This window comes from Lycorma delicatula, chromosome 8 (assembly GCF_047948215.1).
Source record: "Lycorma delicatula isolate Av1 chromosome 8, ASM4794821v1, whole genome shotgun sequence".
Classification (NCBI taxonomy): Eukaryota; Metazoa; Arthropoda; class Insecta; order Hemiptera; family Fulgoridae; genus Lycorma; species Lycorma delicatula.
In genome coordinates this window covers 52,732,186-52,751,671 of record NC_134462.1, presented here as the reverse complement: position 1 = coordinate 52,751,671, position 19,486 = coordinate 52,732,186, and the positions used below count along the sequence as shown (strand labels likewise).

Sequence of the window (19,486 nt, the reverse complement as noted above, 5' to 3'; positions counted from 1 at the left end):
GCTTTATATGGAAGTGAAACTTGGACAATCGGAGTATCTGAGAAGAAAAGATTAGAAGCTTTTGAAATGTGGTGCTATAGGAGAATGTTAAAAATCAGATGCATGGATAAAGTGACAAATGAAGAGGTATTGCGGCAAATAGATGAAGAAAGAAGCATTTGGAAAAATATAGTTAAAAGAATAGACAGACTTACAGGCCACATACTAAGGCATCCTGGAATAGTCGCTTTAATATTGGAAGGACAGGTAGAAGGAAAAAATTGTGTAGGCAGGCCACGTTTGGAATATGTAAAACAAATTGTTAGGGATGTAGGATGTAGAGGGTATACTGAAATGAAACGACTAGCACTAGATAGGGAATCTTGGAGAGCTGCATCAAACCAGTCAAATGACTGAAGACAAAAAAAAAAATAGTTTATCAATACTTATAGTCTACTATAAGCCTGTAAAACTTATAAAATTTATAGTAAGGTAATTAATAAAAAAATAGCATTGCCGATTGAATATAGTTTTAAAAGATGATCAGTCTCGATTTCATAATGGAAGATTTTGCACTGGTAGAATTGAATTTAGAAACTCTCCTAGCATTTGTTATATAAAAGCTTTTAACTGGGAGTTGAAATTAGTTCTTTGGGACTTACTAAAAAGTAGGGAATGTGGAACTTGTTATGGTGAGATCAAAAGTTTACATAGTCTGACTATTAGTAAATTTAGCATTAAGAGTATTTGCTAATATGAGTTTGAAGCACTGTTGTTCGATTTCATATTCCCTGTTTAATGTTTACATTAATAGTACATTTAGATCCTGAAAATGACCCAAGTTAATGAGGAAATTTAAGGGAATCAAGAAATTAATATTTTATTTTATAATGTAAGAACTGGAAGAACTATTCATTATTTAATTTAAATCTTATTGATTTGGATTATAATTTAAAAATTTCAAATGAGAAAACCAAAATTATTGGACTGCTATAGATTTCTTAAAGCAGTAATGTTTTATCATTCTATGGAAAGGAAAAAATATGGGAAGACTGTACAGAGTTGCCAATGATGTTCTTAGATCAGAGTGGGTGAATTTCTATAAAGAACGATGATGAGTTTATTAGTACAAACCAAATTTTTTCTGTAATATTTAGATAATTGAGCAGTCGATGTGTGTTAACTGCTCCTTTGAAGTACTCTTTGTGCAAATTTTTATACTACTATTGTAAACAATTTATAATAAAGCAAAATAATGTTTTTTCTCTGGTTTTGGCATTATTATCAGTTTATATTACAAAATATTATTTTGAAAATTGATGTTAGTTTTATATGCGGTATTTTTTTTATTTATTATTAATTGATACAAGTTTACTTTTGTTTGAGTCAATTTAATTATTATGACTTGAATTCTTACTTGGTAAGGAATTGTTTAAAATTGCAATTATCATTTTATTACTATTAGAAAAGAACTGATGTAATTTATTGATTTATAAAACGATCTTATATCTAATGTGATTCTTACACTTGTGCAGATATAAAGAAACATTATTGTATCTTAATATTTATTTAAAAAAATGTCATATTATTATTAATTTTAGCTCTTTTATTTTTTTTTTGTGTTAAAATCTGTAAATTTCTTTAACTCATATTTTGTAGTGCAGAGAAGATTGAGATTGCATGTCAGATTAACTGGTCCATCAATTTGTATGCAGTTTTAGACTCTTTCAGAATATTGATATATATATAATAATTGGTTTAATTAATAATTAAATACTTGGTAGTGTGTATTATATTCAGGTTGTTCATTGAATGATTATTTTTAAGATTTTGAAAATTATTTACTTATTACAGGTCATTCAAATGTAAACCAAAATTTGTTTATGTAGCTAAATTGATATTAGATAAAATTACAAATAAATTATCTTATTTTTCTTCTAGTTTCCTTCAACAGAAATACATTTGCTCCACTATATGTAGCTTTCTGATACCCTCATAAAAAAAAACCAGATGGCTACATCTAACCCCAACAACTAATTGTATTCATAATGGTCGACTGTGGCATTGTCTTTGAATCTTTCCCCTCTTAAAACTTCTTTCAGAAACCAGATATGTAGAAATCAGATAGTGACAAATCTGGATGGTATGAAGGGTGTTCAAGAGGCGTCCAATGCATTTTAGCCGTTTATCGCAAGTTTGAGCTTCTGTATGTGTCTGTGTGTTGTCAGGAGAAGGAGGACACTGCAGATTGGTTGCCAATATTGTTTGCTGCAATCATCCTTCGTTCATATAGAAAATCAATCAGCAGCAGCACACCTTTTGAGCCCCAAAACACAGTTGCCAGAACTTTTCCAGCTGACAAGTGTTTTTGACCTTAATTAGGTGCCCCCTGTTAACTTTTCCACCACTTCATACTTGTTCTCTTGCTTTCTGGGGTGTAGTGGTGGACCCATTTTTCGTTACAGGTCACAATACAGTCCTAAATGCCTCCTTCCTCAAAGCAATTCAAAAGCAGCTTACCGATGTCTTTCTGTGTCTCTGTGAGAAGATGGTAACCACCTTGCCAACACATTGCTGTATCCAAGAGTGTTTGACAACATTATATGCACACTACCAACACTTGTGCCTACCTCTGCTGCAATTTCAGCAACGGTTATACGGCAGTCACCTTCTACAAGGTCATGAACAGCTTGAATGTTGTCATCATTGATGCTGGTTCGCGGATGACGTTTGTGATTTTGTTCTTCACTGCATCACAGCCACTTGAAAATTTTTTGGCCCATTTAAAGCCTTAAGTTTTTGACAGGGTAGCATCTCCAAACCGTGCCTGGAGTCAGAGTAAAAAATTTCAGAGGATTGACACCTTTGTTGGTGAGAAATCTGATTATGATTCGTTGCTCAATGGATGATGGTACCTCCTGCTCAGACATTCTGCTACTGACATAGGAACATGGACCAGTTCACACCCGCCTTCTTGCACATTAAACTAAGTATATGCAGTGCCCGACCGTAATCACTGCTTTTCTTCAGTTTCATGGCAAAATTCCAGTTTATATTTGAATGACTCTCTTATTAATTATATTATTTTGTATTTCTTTATTTTTATGTAAGATTTTAATTCTGAATTAGTTTTTTTTCTAGTTGAAATTGAAAACTAAATGATAATGAATTTGTTGTATATGTTGGTCAGTGATGAAAATAATACAAAATTAGTCGCCTCAATTATTATTTTATAAAGTAATGTTTCTGATTGATTTGTTTTATTACAGTATTAATAATAATGATCTGATTTTCAGGCATCCAGTATTCAAAATCCATTACTTGATGGCTGTGCTTGTGTATCTAAAATCATTATCTTTATTATTTCACGGAATAAGTTATCATATTATTCAAACTAAAGGACAACATGTAGCTGCTTGGGCTATACTATACTATATTACACATGTGTACGTATAAAAGTTGATCTATAATAATTCACATTTGTCTGGAGCAGAACTGTACTAACATTGTACTATACTAGTGACTGTAGTTGTACTTTATACTTCTCGATAATCCATTTTTTCCTTTTCCTTTCTAACGACTTATTTTAAAGACCTGCAGGCTTCATTATGAAGCCCCCAGACTTTATCGTGTAACATAGAACAAATTTTATTGTTAAAAAATACATATATGTACAAGACTGAAAATAATTTGACAAGTGCACAAAAAAAATATTGGGGTTTTGTTATACCTTTTGAATGAAGGATACAGTGTTGATTTAAAGCTAGAAATGAAGAGTGAAAAGACAGTTTTATTTGTATGCATACTGTCATTGATTCATACTTTTCCACTTGATACTACCAGTAGTAAAGATGGTGATTCCTGAAACAGAACTCATTCTGTGTCTTATAGTTTGCCAAGTGTGAATTACTACAGTGAGAATTTAGTAGAGAGTTTAATCATTATCCTCCAAGTGACAGTAACATTCATAGATGGCATAATCAGTTTGAAATGACCGGATGCCTATGTTTCTGGTGGCCTCCAAGGTCACCTGTTCTCATCCCTGTTTTTTTCCTTTGGGGTTTTATAAAGGATCTTGTGTATGTACCTCTTCTACCTACTTAAGTACTCAGTTTGAAGCATAGGATTGAAGCAGCTGTTGCTTCCATTACTCCAGATATGCTGGTTAAAATATGGGACAAACTCTCCTTTCGGTTTAATGTGTGCTGCATGACAAAAAGGGCTTATACTGAACACTTATAGAGAAAGATTTACTCTTTAATTTTATTTGTGATTCATTACTATAAATTCAAGTTAAATGATATTAAGTAGCTTTAAAACCTCATTTTTGTACACTCTGTAATATCATATAAAACGAATTCTAGAGTATCCTGTATGAAAATAATTTAAATTTCAAATTCTTCCAACTCATTTTTAAAGATATAAGAAAACTGACAAATTTTTAAATTGATTTATTATTGGTAGAAATAAAATAAATAAGGTATCATTATATTTAAAATAAAATGGATAATATGTTTACCATTAGTTACATTTTTATGTATTTTTGTATAAGGAGTCAATTTCAAAAGTTTTTATGCCCTTACTGAGATCACTATAAATTGCAACGAATAGTCTTCATATAATCATATAAATACCAACTTTCTCCAATTAAAATATTTTTATTTTAGTTCAGATAATTGATTTCTGTTTCTGACAATTTATATTAGCTAGCAATACATTTTTTAAACATCACTTGTTATTGATAGTTATTTATAAGATCTGTTTGTGTAATGACTACTGTATTTGTATAAATGAGAGTTTTACATTTAATAAATTGTAGTGAGTGAGAAATATGAGGCATGTCTAGAAAATGAGTGGATACAATTGCTAGGGCTAACCAACTGTTGCAACTGACTTCTTTATATCGGCTTTCTTGAAATATGAAAGTTTTCTCAAGCTACTACTAATAGAAAGAATTATCATATATAGTTTATGCTGCAATCACTTTTTTTGATGCAAGGGTAAGAGCATCTTATGAATTCATTTCAAAATAAGTTAAAATTTACAAATTGCAAATTTGAATACAGGCAGAAAGTGAAAAAAATCATACATAATAAAAGTGAATTATAAATTATGATGAAACACAGTTTATTACTACTTTCGTGAAGAAGAAATAACAGTATTTATTTACGGGCTACAGTACTGAAACTTAAAAAAAGTGTTTCAAGTTTAAGATAAAACTTATATTTTGTTGTATACATAGTCTTCTATGTACATGAGTTTCACTCAACAGCATTTTAGAAGAATCTCAATGGTACTTTGTAAGTAATTATTCTGCTAGGCTTGTTGTAGATATGAGTCCAATTTGCACTGTAGCAGCTATGAAAAACAATTTTTTTCTATGGTCATAAGCAATATAAATGAAAAATAGAAAATATAAATGTTCAGTGTATAGTGAGAGTGCATTCAATATTGTTCAGTTATAATTATTTTCAGTAACTATTTAATTACGATGGCTGTTTTCATCTTACATCCCCTTATCTATGAAAACCTAAAATTTTGTGTTTATAAGGTTTATAAAGTTTTGTGTTTACAATTAAATTTTTCTCGTAATTACTGGTATCCTGTTAATTTATGGATAAATTAATTTTCTTTTTTTAGATTAGAAGGATCTGTATTGTTCATTACAATTGTATTAATTGGAACTGGTTGGAGTTTTATAAAGCACCTTCTGTCTGAAAAAGATAAAAAAATCTTGATGATTGTCATACCTCTGCAGGTAAAGTATTATTTTATTACTCCTTACAGTGTATTTAAAGAATTAACTGTATTTATTTAGAATTATATTTAAGTATCATTTCATTTAACAACAATAAAAATCTCAACATAATTTAAAATCATAACAAAATTTATGGCTATAAATCAGTTTTCTAATCATTAAAGATTAATGATTAGAAAAGTAATAAAAGTGATAAATGATTAGGGTCAGTGTTTTCATGGACAAGTGATTTCGAAGGGATTGTAGCCCCTCAGTGTCCTCATTTATCTCCTCGTTTCTTTTTCTTGTGGAAATATCTTAAGGTTGCTGCTTACAAAATTCATCCTTACACCATTCCCGAATTGTACAGCAAAATTGAACAATATGTCCCTCCAATTCCACAATAAATGTTACCATATGTGTTTAAGACCACGCAACGTCATACTCAGTTATGTGAATCACATAAATGAGGTCACTTTCAACAACTATTGTAACTTACTCATTACAAAGTATTACTTTGCAATAATTACTTCATTTTTATTTATTCAAGTACACAGCTATGGAATGAAACCAGGTAAATGAAAATCATAAATAAAAAAAACTGACAACGAAGTTATACTTTTCTAGCATTGGTTATTTAGTCTTTGCAGTGAAAAAAAATAATAATAAATGGAAAAAGTTTAAAAATTTAAAAAAAAATTCAATATTTTTTACTTTTTTCTGCTTCTCTACCTGAAAATCACCTCCCAAGAGATCTTTTTTTTACATTTATTGTGTTTAAATGGAAGAAAATAAAAAAAATCCACTGAAAAATGTACAACAAATAAACCGTTGGTTAAGATTAAACTTCATGCCAAGATACACATGTACAAACATTACACCCACTTTTTATTTTTTTGGGTCATGAAATGTCAAAAAATGCAAAAATCCTTACCCCATTTTTTGATTGATTACTGCTTTCCTTCTTACAACTAGTTCTAGATGTGTGATGCCAGGAAAGTAAAAGCTGGCAAAGAAATGGTTGCAGCTTCTAGTTATTGCTACCCTGACTATCAATCCTTAACAAATTACTAAGTAAGTATGCACATAAATAGTTCAGTAAAATTTTGAAATATGATGTCTATGGTGATAGTGGTATCCTCCTCTTCCCACCACTTTACATATTTAATCAATATCATGAAACATGTATATATTCAAAATTTATCTTATAAAGTTTCATAAAAAAGGTTCTGAATATCAATAAAAACAGTAACTTAGTAAAAATATTTAAAAAAACAAGCTTATTATCCCCCTGCACTGAATTAAATTACTGAAATACATCAGTCCAGAAATGACTAAAACAAGAAAGGGATTTTGCTGTAAAGTCATAAGCTTTTTATGGGAAACATTATTGAGGAAATTATAATTGTAACTTAACTCTTTAATTAAAAATGTATCTTTATTTAATACTAATAATATATTTTTCTGGCAGTCATTTTAGGACCAAGCTCGATAAATCCAGCCAGGTAAGTATTGTTAGTTATGAGTATTATTTTGCTCTTAAAGTCGCTTTTGGTAATTAGCATTGAGAAATTTACATATTCTAATTTAACAATCTTAATAATTTCATAGTCTATGTAATGAAATATTTAATAAGCTACGTTGTTATTAATAACAAAATATTTCTTTTTCCAAACATTATTTGAGATATTACTTTAATGTATTTAATAGTAGGAATTGGTTTAGATTTTTGATTATTGTTGATCTCTTTAATTATATATAATCTTCACTACAGAGTGTAGTGCCGATTTCCTCTTCCAATCCAATAATCACAGATCACAGAAACTCCACAAAAAATTTAAAATGCCTTCTTGATTATCTTGATATTTATATGTTTCCAATTTCATGTAGAACCACATTTTTTAATTATAGTTATAAAACTATTTACTACTTATAAATAATTATTTTGTTACTGTTAGGGTTTGGAGATATTTATTTTTTAAAAGACTGGAAATAGTCACCAAAAACAACCCAAAATTTATGTTAGGTAAAGGTAAAAGACCACAATTTAACTTAAAAATGGCATACTTCCAAAAACAAAATGTTTACTAGGATTTCCTTCAAATATAAATGACGTATTTCTTGTAGTTTAAATAAGTTCTTAAATTATGTAAAAGAAACCAGGCTTTACATCAGTGTGAATTATATTTTTTATAAATCTCTTGATAAAAAAAATATAATCTCGACTGAGGTGTCTCTCAATAACCAAACTAAGTAATTAATGCTTAAGTAATTCACTGTTAATAGAAGTTCACCATTCTTCCAATGGTGAACTGGTTTTCTCATTCTGTCAATGAAGAATGTTGCTAGTCTTTCCTTGATCCATGACCTCTCTAAATTCTTAAGTTCATCATCTTTGGTGAAATGAATATCCATAATATGCCTCTTTAATTGCAGAAAGAAGTGAAAATAATAGGGCATCAAATCTGGTGAGTGTGGATGATGTGGAATAAGTTCAAATTGGGTGATATGGTTACTGGGATTGTCACAAAGCGAGTGACTTCTTCTATGGATTCAGGATAGTGCTTCTCATCAATCACAGAACTGGTTGAATGCTGTGAGATTTCATCCTCAATATTTGCTTTTCCAGATTATGATGCACAAAATTTTTTTGCCTACCTACTCACAGTATTTCGATCAATAGCTTCATCACCATAAATGCTCCGAGAGGGAGTCTTACTTTAAGATTTTGGGGGTTGGCATCTCTGCAGATCTAGCTTATGCAGCTTTTCTTTCCACTAGACACTGAGCTGCTGAACCTTTTATACCATACACATACACCACACCACAAACCCTATACAAATTACAGTGTATACCTTTACACAACAACATCTTACATTGTTTCTTACACATACACTTGGGGGTGTGACACCTTATGAAACACAAAATCTAACTATAACTCTAATACTGATGGGTGGATGGCTCTATGTAGTGAATCTAAAATGATGTCCTCTGGGCAACAGGGTGAATCCAGTTGTATGCAGCCCTAGTTCAAGTATAATTGCGCTATTCTGGGGTGGTCTGTTATATTGCCGGTACTTGTGGGAACCATGTGGCAGTCCCAATTAAAAATCTCTTAGTAGTTGTTGATCCACGTGAAAAAACCAACAAACCAGGGAGTTTGGAGAGACTTCAACCGACATTAGCTGATAATGTGTAACAAAGTAGAAAGAGATGTACCAAACCTACTGGGTTGGTCTAGTGGTGAACGCGTCTTCCAAAGTCAGCTGATTTGGAAGTCGAGAGTTCCAGCATTCAAGTCCTAGTAAAGTCAGTTATTTTTACACGGATTTGAATACTAGATCATGGATACCTGTGTTCTTTGGTGGTTGGGTTTCAATTAACGACACATCTCAGGAATGGTTGAACTGAGACTATAAAAGACTATACTTCATTTATACTCGCACATATCATCCTCATTCATCCTCTGAAGTATTACCTGTGAGGTAATTACCAGAGGCTAAACAGGAAAAAAAGATATGTACCAAAGAGTGGTAAATTAACAACTATACGTTTCTTGTTATTTAATATAATGAGGAAGGTAAAACCTTTACTGTAAAACTAAATTTCTGCAAGGGAATGATCTTTTGCCATGACTTGGCTGTATTGAATTAGCAGAAATATCATAAGACCTATCACTGCAGGCAGTCACTTCTGTGCAGAGGATTATAAGGAAGAAGAATGATGTTGATGTGCCAACATACTCACTCACTCTAACCTTCTCTGTTTTAACGGTTCCTGAATGGATAAGAACTGGCTATTTTTCTGTCCATGTACGACCATACATACTAAACCTCAGATGCTGCTTTCAGTGTCAGGGTTTGGTCTTGCCAAAACTGGTTGTATAAAGGAAGAAGTTTGTGGGTGTTGTGGCTGTATGGGACACGATGACATCACATGAGCTGGGGCAGAAAAATGTGTAAATTATAAAGGTCCACACTTGACAAGGTCTTGAGAATGCCCCATTTATAAAGAAGAAAAAGCCATTTTGAACTGTTCAGAAAGTATCCTTTCCTGTAGCACATCGGGGATGCAGAAAATCCCTCAGCATATGAATCCTGTACAACTTGATATTAGTTTTGTACAAGCTCTCACAAGCAACGTACAAAAAGAGAAAGAACACGTTTTATGTAAAGAACTGACCAAATTGGTAGAAGCTTTGTCAGAACAAGTATTTCAAGTAGTCACCATTTACAGCTACAGACTTCTTCCAATAGTGAACTGGTTTTCTCATTCTGTCGATGAAGAATGTTGCTGGTCCCTTACAGTTGCTTCTGCAGCATTGAATACTGACAAGAAGGTAATTTCTGCTGGAATTGGTGGTTCATCTACAATCACTTCAGTCATTACAGGATAACATAAAGTTCCTGCTGCACCAACCATGCAGCAAACAACAAAGAACCCTGTGAAAGGATCCATAAAAACATCATTACCAGGCATGGCATCTTTGTCAAAGTTTGTTAAAATTATTGGAATTGTGTTGTATTTGGATAAAAAATATTTATATGAAATACTTTATTTAGTTTTTAAAAATTATTTTAGTATTCTATTATTTCAGGTTTTGGCTAATGTTGCCAGTATTATAATAGATGAATCAGAAGAAAGTGGTATTGAGCCCCAGACTTTGTTAGATGTTTTCATGTTGGTAGATTTGTTATGTTGTGGAGTCATACTGTGTTCTGTTCTATGGTAAGTTTCAATAATTATGTTTTAATTATTTGATAAGAGTTATGAAATAATAAAATGTAGTACATTACGCACTACTTAACACTTACGCTAGGGCATAAAAAGGAGTTCATTTAAAGAATGCTAGCTATTTTTGTCAATATTTGAAAGTTTTTCAAATTAAATGTAAAAAAGATATATACTTACATGACCAATGGAAGTGCCATTGCACTCCTTGCAACTTCTAGTTTTAGATGATATATAGTATACAGCTGTAATATCTATAAATACAAAGATGTAATGTATTTTCCAAAGCATGTTTACAGTATGAAAAAAGAATTTTTAGGGATGCGGCTCACTTTCTTTACACTTTCAACGTCACTGACACTAATATTTATTTCTTTATTTTAAAACTACACTCTCTAAAATATACTAACTTAGTTTGGAACACAAAAATTTACAGATAATTCTTTTTTAAATGAAACTGCTTGAAACAAGGCTGTTTGCATAATGCCACTTTACACTCACAGCAATGATATGATGTGTTTTTTCTGGTTGCCTTCCCATATTCTTTTGTCCTCTTTTCAGAGCAGACCTTGCAAATTCTATGACATCTTTTTTTTTTTCTGGAGGTACAGGAATTTTTTCTAAAAAGTGTTTTCCTGCAGCAAGTCTGCTCAGTTGAGTTCCAGATGTGCTTGGTTGACATGGTTCTTCTGACACACCAAGTTACAACCACAAATTCTTTATGAACTGTCTTGTACTAAGTTTTTTCATAGTTACTTGGTTATACAAAATGTAAGAATTAACTAAAGACATGAGAATCATATGGAAGGCCAGTTTCTGCCACCACAAGATGGACGGACCTATGTTGTTAAGCCCCATATGATATCCCTGGTCTGATAAATCGACCCCAAGCTTATTTTTATTGTAGTTAATTACACAAGCAGGTTTGGTTACCTCTCTTCTAAACCTGCCTTTGTATGTGAGCATATCAGCCTTATGTCCCATACATCACACTTATCTTTCTAGCATAATGAAAGAATATTGTCTTTTCTACGAAACACTTGTCCACGCTGCAGCCTAGTGTTTTGTTTTATTGTTGTACCCACTAAAACAGTTTTTAGCTTTTCTAGCTCTGAAGCTAATGCTGGAATAGTGTCAAATCTATCTGTGTATAAAGTACATCCATTATTTGTCAAAGATTCAAGCAGATTTTTAGTCTAATCAACTATGTTATTACATTGTCCACTGTACACATCAAAATTCCAAACATAGCCTCTAGTAGGCTCTGGTAACATGAACAGTTTGATGCCATCTTTTCTGAGCTTTTTGGGAATGTACTGTTTAAAGTACAGCCTACTGCAAAATTTACAGATCCCTTCAACTATGGTTAAACTTTTTCCAGAAAGGTAAGCTTTTTGAAATTTTTTCTGTAAGGCATCAAGTAATGGATGCACTTTATATAAAGGATCATGGCCCAGCTCACCTCTAAGCACATTATTATTTATGTGAAAACTTGATTAAATTATTATTTATTGATTACCCATAATCAATAAAAATCTGGCCCTACTAAAAAGATTAAGGTAATAATTGCATGACATTACAGGGCAATTAGTTGGCAGTAGCAGTTCATAGCAGACAGGAGTGTCAAAACAATGTAATTAGTTTTAAATGATTACAGGTATGTACTGTACTACATTTATTTTTGCAATCTTATTTTACAAGTGGCTTTTAAAAAGTTATTTATTATTTTTTTTATGAACTTATTCTACTTTTTTTTAATTATTTTAAATTGATTTTATTTGTGTTAATTAGCTAGCAAATTTTAACTTAACTAATTTTTTGTTCAGGTCAATACGCCGTTTACGAGAAGCATCACATACTGATGGTACAGCTGCTATTAATCTGAGGAAACTGAAATTATTTCAACATTTTTATATAATGATTGTATGTTACCTTTACTTTACACGAATCATTGTATATTTGTTACAGGTAAATAAATAGATTCTATACACTTCCTCCTTAATGAGATGTAATTTTTTTCTCTTCTACTCTTTATGTTATTAATTATTGGCGATTTACAGCCTATATTTTGTGAGCTTTAGGATGACATCTCACATCTTTTGTTTTGATTATATTTTGATATTATTAGGATAAGTTTTTATATTTTAAATGTAGTACAAAATAAACTATTCAGATGTTATTTTCATGTGCCAGTATTTGAGAAAAATCATAAAAAAACCTTCTTAAAAAGGATGTTCTTAATTTAATGTTGTCAGTTTGAACTAGCTACATCCTCACAAAATGAATGAATGATGTTTCTAGGATTAGTTACATTTGTGGAGAAACTTTAATTTTAAGGTTTGATATTTCTTTTTGTATTTCTATAAGTTTTCTGCTGTTTCAGATGACAGTACCATTTCAGTACGAGTGGTTGGATGAAATGTTTAAAGAGATGGTTACGTATGTTTTCTTTGTAATGACCGGTTACAAATTTAGACCAGCCTCTGCCAAGCCTTCTTTCAAGTGAATGTAGATGATGATGATGTTGACGTGTAAGGTTATAGAATCTTTATTATGTATAAATTACAAAGTAGTAAATATGAAATTGATAGGAAAGATGTGCCTTATTTAGCTAATCAAAACTTCCAATGTTCGTTTTAGAATATTTGTAAAGCTAACATGTGGAGCAAGTAATAATTAATGTAAAAGCAATCACCAGTGCCTAATGTTTGTGTGCTGACCTCGAGATAAATGTAGTGTTTTTGCTTAACAGGTTGTGCATGAGTTTATGATTGTCATTACCAGTTGGTTCTATGCAGTGTATTTTAACTACAAGTGAAGAGTACGTCATGAGTGTACCAGTATGGACAGTGGGTAAATGGGTAAACACAAAAGGTTGTTCAGTGAGTTATTGGTAAACAGTAGTGAAAGTCAGTATATTATATTCATTCTTAAAGTGCAAGGTAGTAAACAACAAAAGTAGTTCTTGCAAAACTTGAATTGTGTGACCTTTAGACTTTTCTAGTGTTATCCATGTTAATGCAATATTAGGTTCTAGTGATCATTTTAATGTTTTTAGCAAATTTGACTATATTCTGGTTTTTATAATTTAATTCCCCTTTAAAGGTTACTCTCATTTTCAGCTGTGTAAATTATAAAATTACAAATTAAATAAAATTGTTTATAATTGATTTATGATTCTATTTAGAACTCTCTTCCATCATATTGTTTGTAGTAATTGTATATTATTTGTCTCGCTCATTTTAAGGTAATTTTATTTTTAAAGCCTTAACACTAAGGAAAGCAGATTTAAAATACATTATTCTTTTAATATGTGCTGTTAATTTCTTTCACTGTGATTAGATTTCTACATTTTTATGGCAATTAATATTTGATAAAAACTATTTAGATATGCTTTGTTTGCTTTATATAACTATTTAGACATGTTTTGCAGAATTTAATTTTGTTTTAAACATTTTACAGATTTTTTTATTGTTGTTGAGTAAGCATTCCTGTTTAATTTTTAATTGAGATATTTTATTGTTTTCTAGTTGAAATGAATGTATTTTATTTTAATTAGCATTAAGTTTGTTATGTTTAAGTTTTCTTATTGTAAATAAACTTAAAATAAAATATCTAAATTTGTTTTTTGTTTTTATCCTACTATTTATGAAAAATAATTTTTTTTAAATACTTTAAATTTCTCATTAGAGCCAATTGAAGATTGTTTCCAGTGAAGCAGAGTATCTGTTCAGAATGTGATAACTTTTAGATATGTAGATTATGTTCTTGTTTTTACATATTCCATATTAGAACATTTGTTAAGTTCTTAGCAGTATTATTTGACCTTGTTAAACAATAATTGCTGAAAAAAAGCTAAACTGACAATGATATGTAAACTTTTAAATAGTGGTGTCACATGTATTCAAGAGTTACTGTTACTGATGTACGTGTATGTTTAGTTTAATTTTTTCAGGTAAAACATTATTATGATGATAGCATTTATATTATTGTATGCTTTATCATCTCAATAAACTATTTTCTGTACAGTATGTTTTTCAGCATTAGATTTTTCTAATGGAAACATACATGATTTTCACTGATACCTCTTTTCTTTCTTTGACAACATAAAATTTCCTTTTTCAATATTTAATATATACAAATACATTTTCATGTACAAATAAATCATAATAAATACAAATCGTCTCTTCATTAAGCTATCTTCACCAGTACCTTACCATCTCACACAAGCTTACAACTTTGCAAGTCATACAGTTCTGCTTTTGCATTCTACACTCATACAAGACAAGAATTGATTATTTAAAGACAATAATATTAGAATTAATTATAGGGCTCAACAGTGATTAATTGTTATAGCACATACAGCACTGCAGATAGATATTTGTCAGATAAATGCTTCTTTTCATGATCGAAGAGCAGCAGGATTAATTAGGTAATAAAAAGTAATAAAGCATGAACCAGAAAATAAAAATAAATTTGGATCTCAGAATTATTTTGATTAACTATTATGATAGTTATTGTATAAATCAACATTATTATGTGAATTTTATAATGTACATGTATCCTGCAGAAACATATTTTATAGTCCAATATTTTACTCTTAAACAGTAAGACAGTACAGATATTGAAAATAAGAAAGAGTAATTAACCATTCATAATGTAACAGGTTGAAATTATATATATTTTACATATATACCATAGGTTAAATTAAAAATTAACTGTATTTAACCTATCTTACATATGATGACATTTGAATCCAAAATTATAAATAAAATATACCTTTCAAATAATATTAAAAAACTGATAATAAATCAATAAAAAACTGCAGCATTGTGTAATATACAAATAACACATATTTATAATAATTTAATGTTCAGCTTTAACATTTCGACACAATAGTTGTAAAGCAAGCAATTTTACTTCATCATTACTAAGTTTAACAACCCCTTCAGTGTTGTCAAATGATATCAGTTGCCCGGTTGCTTGCCTATCTTCTCTTATAATAACTTTTACAGTGTCATCACACATTGGAACGGCTGGCTCAAGGTGTTTGCAACTAATACTGACTGTACGATCTTCTTCAGGTAGAAATACAGTACATACGAGGGTTATTTTTTTTCAAGGTCTGATCAGTCACGAAATTAAAACCACAGTGAAAATAAAAAATTTTTTATTTGTAACAAGTACTTACATAATTACGCTATTTCTCTACATAGTCGCCACTTCGATTTAGACATTTGTTGTAGCGTGGTACCAACTTTCCAATACCCTCATCATAGAACGGAGCCGCCTGTGTTTTCAGCCATGTTTTTACGCTGGTCTGCAGCTCGATGTCTGTGCCAAAATTTTGTCCTCCTAGCCAGCGTTTCACGTGAGCAAAGAGGTGAAAATCAGATGGTGCCAAGTCTGGGCTGTATGGTGGGTGATCAAACACATCCCAATGAGAACGCTGCAGGAGCTTCTTTGTTGCAGCTGCAGTGTGCGGCCAAGCATTGTCATGGAGAAAGACAATGCCTAATGACAACATGCCTCTCCACTTATTCTGAATTGCCCTTCGTAGACGTTGAAGAGTCACGCAGTATGAGGCTGCAGTGATGGTCGTGCCACGTTCCATGAATTCCACTAAGAGAACTCCATTCCGATCCCAGAACACAGTAGCCATACACTTTCTGTTGGAGAAGGTTCGCTTGAACTTCTTTGGTTTACTGGGAGAATGAGAATGCATCCACTTTTTGGATTGTTCTTTTGTTTCTTCAGTTTCAAAATAGACACATGTCTCGTCCCCTGTGACAATTTTGTTCAAAAAATCTTCTCCTTCATTGTGGTAGTGCAGGAGAAACGTTAAGAAGGCATCCATTCTCATTGTTTTGTGATGGTCGGACAGCATCTTGGGAACCCATCTCGCACACAGTTTGTGGTACTGAAGTCTCTCACTCACAATGGTGTAGAGAGCTGACCTTGAAATTTCAGAAAACGAATCACTCAATACAGAAATTGTGAACCGACAATTTTCTTGAATTGCCTCATCCACTTGCTCAACGAGATCATTGGTTGACACTCGCTTCCGTCCCTGACCGCCTGCATCATGAACATCTGCATGTCCTGCTTTAAAGTTCCTGCACCATTGTCACATTTTGCTATCACTCATAGAAGTTTCACCGTACACATTAATTATTCGTCAACGAATTTCAGCTGCATTACACCCCTCAGCTTGAAGAAATCGAATTACCGCAGGCACTTCACTCTTGGCGGGAGATGCTACTGCTGTAGACATGTTTACGTGCTAGCTGCGTGTTCGGAACTAAACGAAGTGACACGGCGTGATTGAAGGCCATACTAGAGACGCTGCACAACACATATGTGCAAAGGTTCATCAGATTTTTGCGCGGGTTTTTATTTCGAGACTGATCAGAAAAAATAATAATGGTCGTATTAAACCCTAAAACAATAATAAATAATTACACAACCTCAATTTATTTACAAGCAGCATGTTTTCATCATCCCCAAACCATGCTAAAAATTTTTATTGTACTCTATCGGCTGAAATATACAATTTTTTTTAGACTTGACAACCACATTTATTATCTTAGTTAATTCTTTATGGTTCAGTATACAACTTCAAACACCTTTGGTATTTCTAAACCACAAAAAACGCAGGCAAGCTATAAAACCTATCCATATATAGCTGTCCCACGGATAAACTTTCAGGACAAATTCTACTGTAAAAATAATGAAACAAGTTCATATAAAACATAGGTCTGGAAACGCTTCATTTTCAAGTATGGGTGAAATCTTTCACTAGCCGTAACGGGTAGCAAAAGATTTCACCCATATTTCAGCTCTTCTAATAAAAAGAAACCTACTGTAATTTTTGGAACCCCAAATTAAGGAGTAAAGTTTGCGATTACTTATGTAATTACAGTTATGAAATAGGATAAAACAGGTTCCACATTAAATTCAGTGTTGAAAAACAGTTTTTTTTTTAGGTTTATAGTGCAATAGCTTTGTTAAATTACTAATAAATGAGAAGATTTAATAACAAAACTTGCAGAGAATTTAATTATGAGAAAATTAATGTAAATACAGCCAATAAAAAGTAAATAAACTTTTTAATCAGTTTTTTACTGAAATAAGACAGACAGAAAAAAAGACAAAATCGTATCACTCTTTCTGTACCTAATAAATATTATTCTTGATTATTATTGTTTATGACTGTGTAGGATTCATTTTAGCCAGTCCATTTTCCAAGTCTCTTTGATGGGATTGTATGGGCCTTGCAGTTCTCCCAGTACTTTTTCATATGTTCCGATCTTTGTATCTTTTCTAGTGTTGAAAATGTTTGTTTTGTGAGTTTTTCTTGTGAATGTGAAGCAAGTATCTTTGTTCTTGATTTTCTTGTTTAATTTTATCTTATCTGTGATGTCTTATGGTATAAGAGCATTTTTCTTTGGATGCTCTCTTATTTCTCTGATCCATCTGCATTCTGTCTTGGTGTTTTTCAAATCGAGATCATACTGCACAAGCTGTTTCAGAAGTCTTGAATCTCTCATCCTCATGATATGCCCAAGAATCCTAGTTTCATCGTATGCATGGTATCAGTGATGGATTCTAACTCTTTGTATATAACTTTGTTGGACACAATCCACCACTGCCCGTCTTTCTGATACTTTTTATTGATGCAGGTTCTTCCAATTCTTTTGTTTTTTTAAGAATTATTCTTAATATTGCAAAACAAAAAAATAAAACACATGAAATTATAAATGGTAACAGAATAACAACCTCAGTTACAGTAATTGTTCAAAATTCCTTCCTTCACAATGTACACAGGCCTGTTATAAAATACTTCCAGTGGCTTTCCATATCATCTCAGAATCTTTTGTATATAATATCATTTCATATTTTAATGATTAACTTTTTGTTGGTACTATCATTTTCATGTGGTCTAAAATGAAGTAATCTAGTGGCATTAGGTCAGGTGATCGTGGTGGCCAATCGATTGGTCCACCATGTCTAATCCAGTTTAAGAAATTAGCATTCAAGTAATTTGTAGTTACTAAAGAAAAATGTGGCATTGCACCATCGTGCTGGAAAATCATTTGCAATCTAGTTTGTAGATGTACATCCTCCAAAAGAGCCGGAAAATTATTTTTCAAGAAATGAAAGTATGCACTTCCATAAAAACAGATGGTTTAAAAACCATTAAAAACAAATGGTTCTAGAGTTTTGTCATAAATAATGCCACATCATACATTAATGTGAAATCTATGTTGGAAACTAGTTTCCAGAGTACCATGTGGATTGTCTTTGCTCCATAAATGAGTATTTTTAGAACTGAAGACTTTGTTTCTTGTAAAAGTGGCTTAATCAGTAAATAAAATTGAATTTACCTTATCAGCGTTGTCTAGAAGTCTGACTGCTGAACCAGCTGAAGTTTTCAGCATATATTGAACCTTCTGCACGTGGTAAGGATAGAAGATTTTCTTTTCATAGGATGTGCCATACTTTGCTTTTGACAAACTAGTGTGACATGAAATTATGCCTATTGGACTGCTTCACCAAATTATTGGAGAGAATGCTCTTGTGGAGATTGAATGAAGTAGTGGAGGCTTCTGGAGGGCTGCATGCAGATCAGTATGGCTTCCAAGTTGGATGCCGTTGGGAGAGTTCTGAGCATTGTGAGGCCAGCGACAGCGGTTGCAGGGACATGGTGGACCAGGAGAATTGGGGCAGTTATGTTCCTCGATATTTGAAATGCTTTTAATGAAATTCCATGGCAAGTTATGTTTCACGAATTACGGGACAAGCAAATCCTGCCGTACCTTAGGAGAGTCATACAGGAGTATTTCAGAGACAGGTAGAAAATTCTGAGGAGGGAGAAGAAAAGTTCTCTGTTGAAAGGGGTGAACCTCAGGGGTCAGTCTTGAGTCCAGCTTTGTGGAACATAGCATTCGTGGAGTATTACGACAGGAGTCTCTGGAGGGGGTCACACCAGTGGCGTTTGCAGATGACCTGGCATTGGTGTTATTCAGTAAAACCAAA

At 31.9% G+C, this 19,486-nt stretch overlaps 1 protein-coding gene across 2 annotated transcripts in view; it reads left to right on the top strand.

The window, feature by feature from the left end:
• The window catches only part of LOC142329278 (protein GPR107), a 128,988-nt gene that overhangs the window by 29,287 nt on the left and 80,215 nt on the right, over positions 1 to 19,486 (top strand). The window contains exons 8-13 of one of the 2 annotated variants that reach the window (XM_075373716.1): positions 3,276 to 3,425; positions 5,620 to 5,737; positions 10,314 to 10,444; positions 12,274 to 12,415; positions 12,831 to 12,978; positions 13,200 to 14,071. The exons of the other annotated variant lie outside the window; for it this stretch is intronic. Of the exons in view, the coding sequence (XP_075229831.1) occupies positions 3,276 to 3,425; positions 5,620 to 5,737; positions 10,314 to 10,444; positions 12,274 to 12,415; positions 12,831 to 12,953 (664 nt within the window). The 3' untranslated portion in view covers positions 12,954 to 12,978; positions 13,200 to 14,071. Of the gene's footprint in view, positions 1 to 3,275; positions 3,426 to 5,619; positions 5,738 to 10,313; positions 10,445 to 12,273; positions 12,416 to 12,830; positions 12,979 to 13,199; positions 14,072 to 19,486 lie in introns of those variants that run through there. 2 annotated transcript variants of the gene reach the window in all.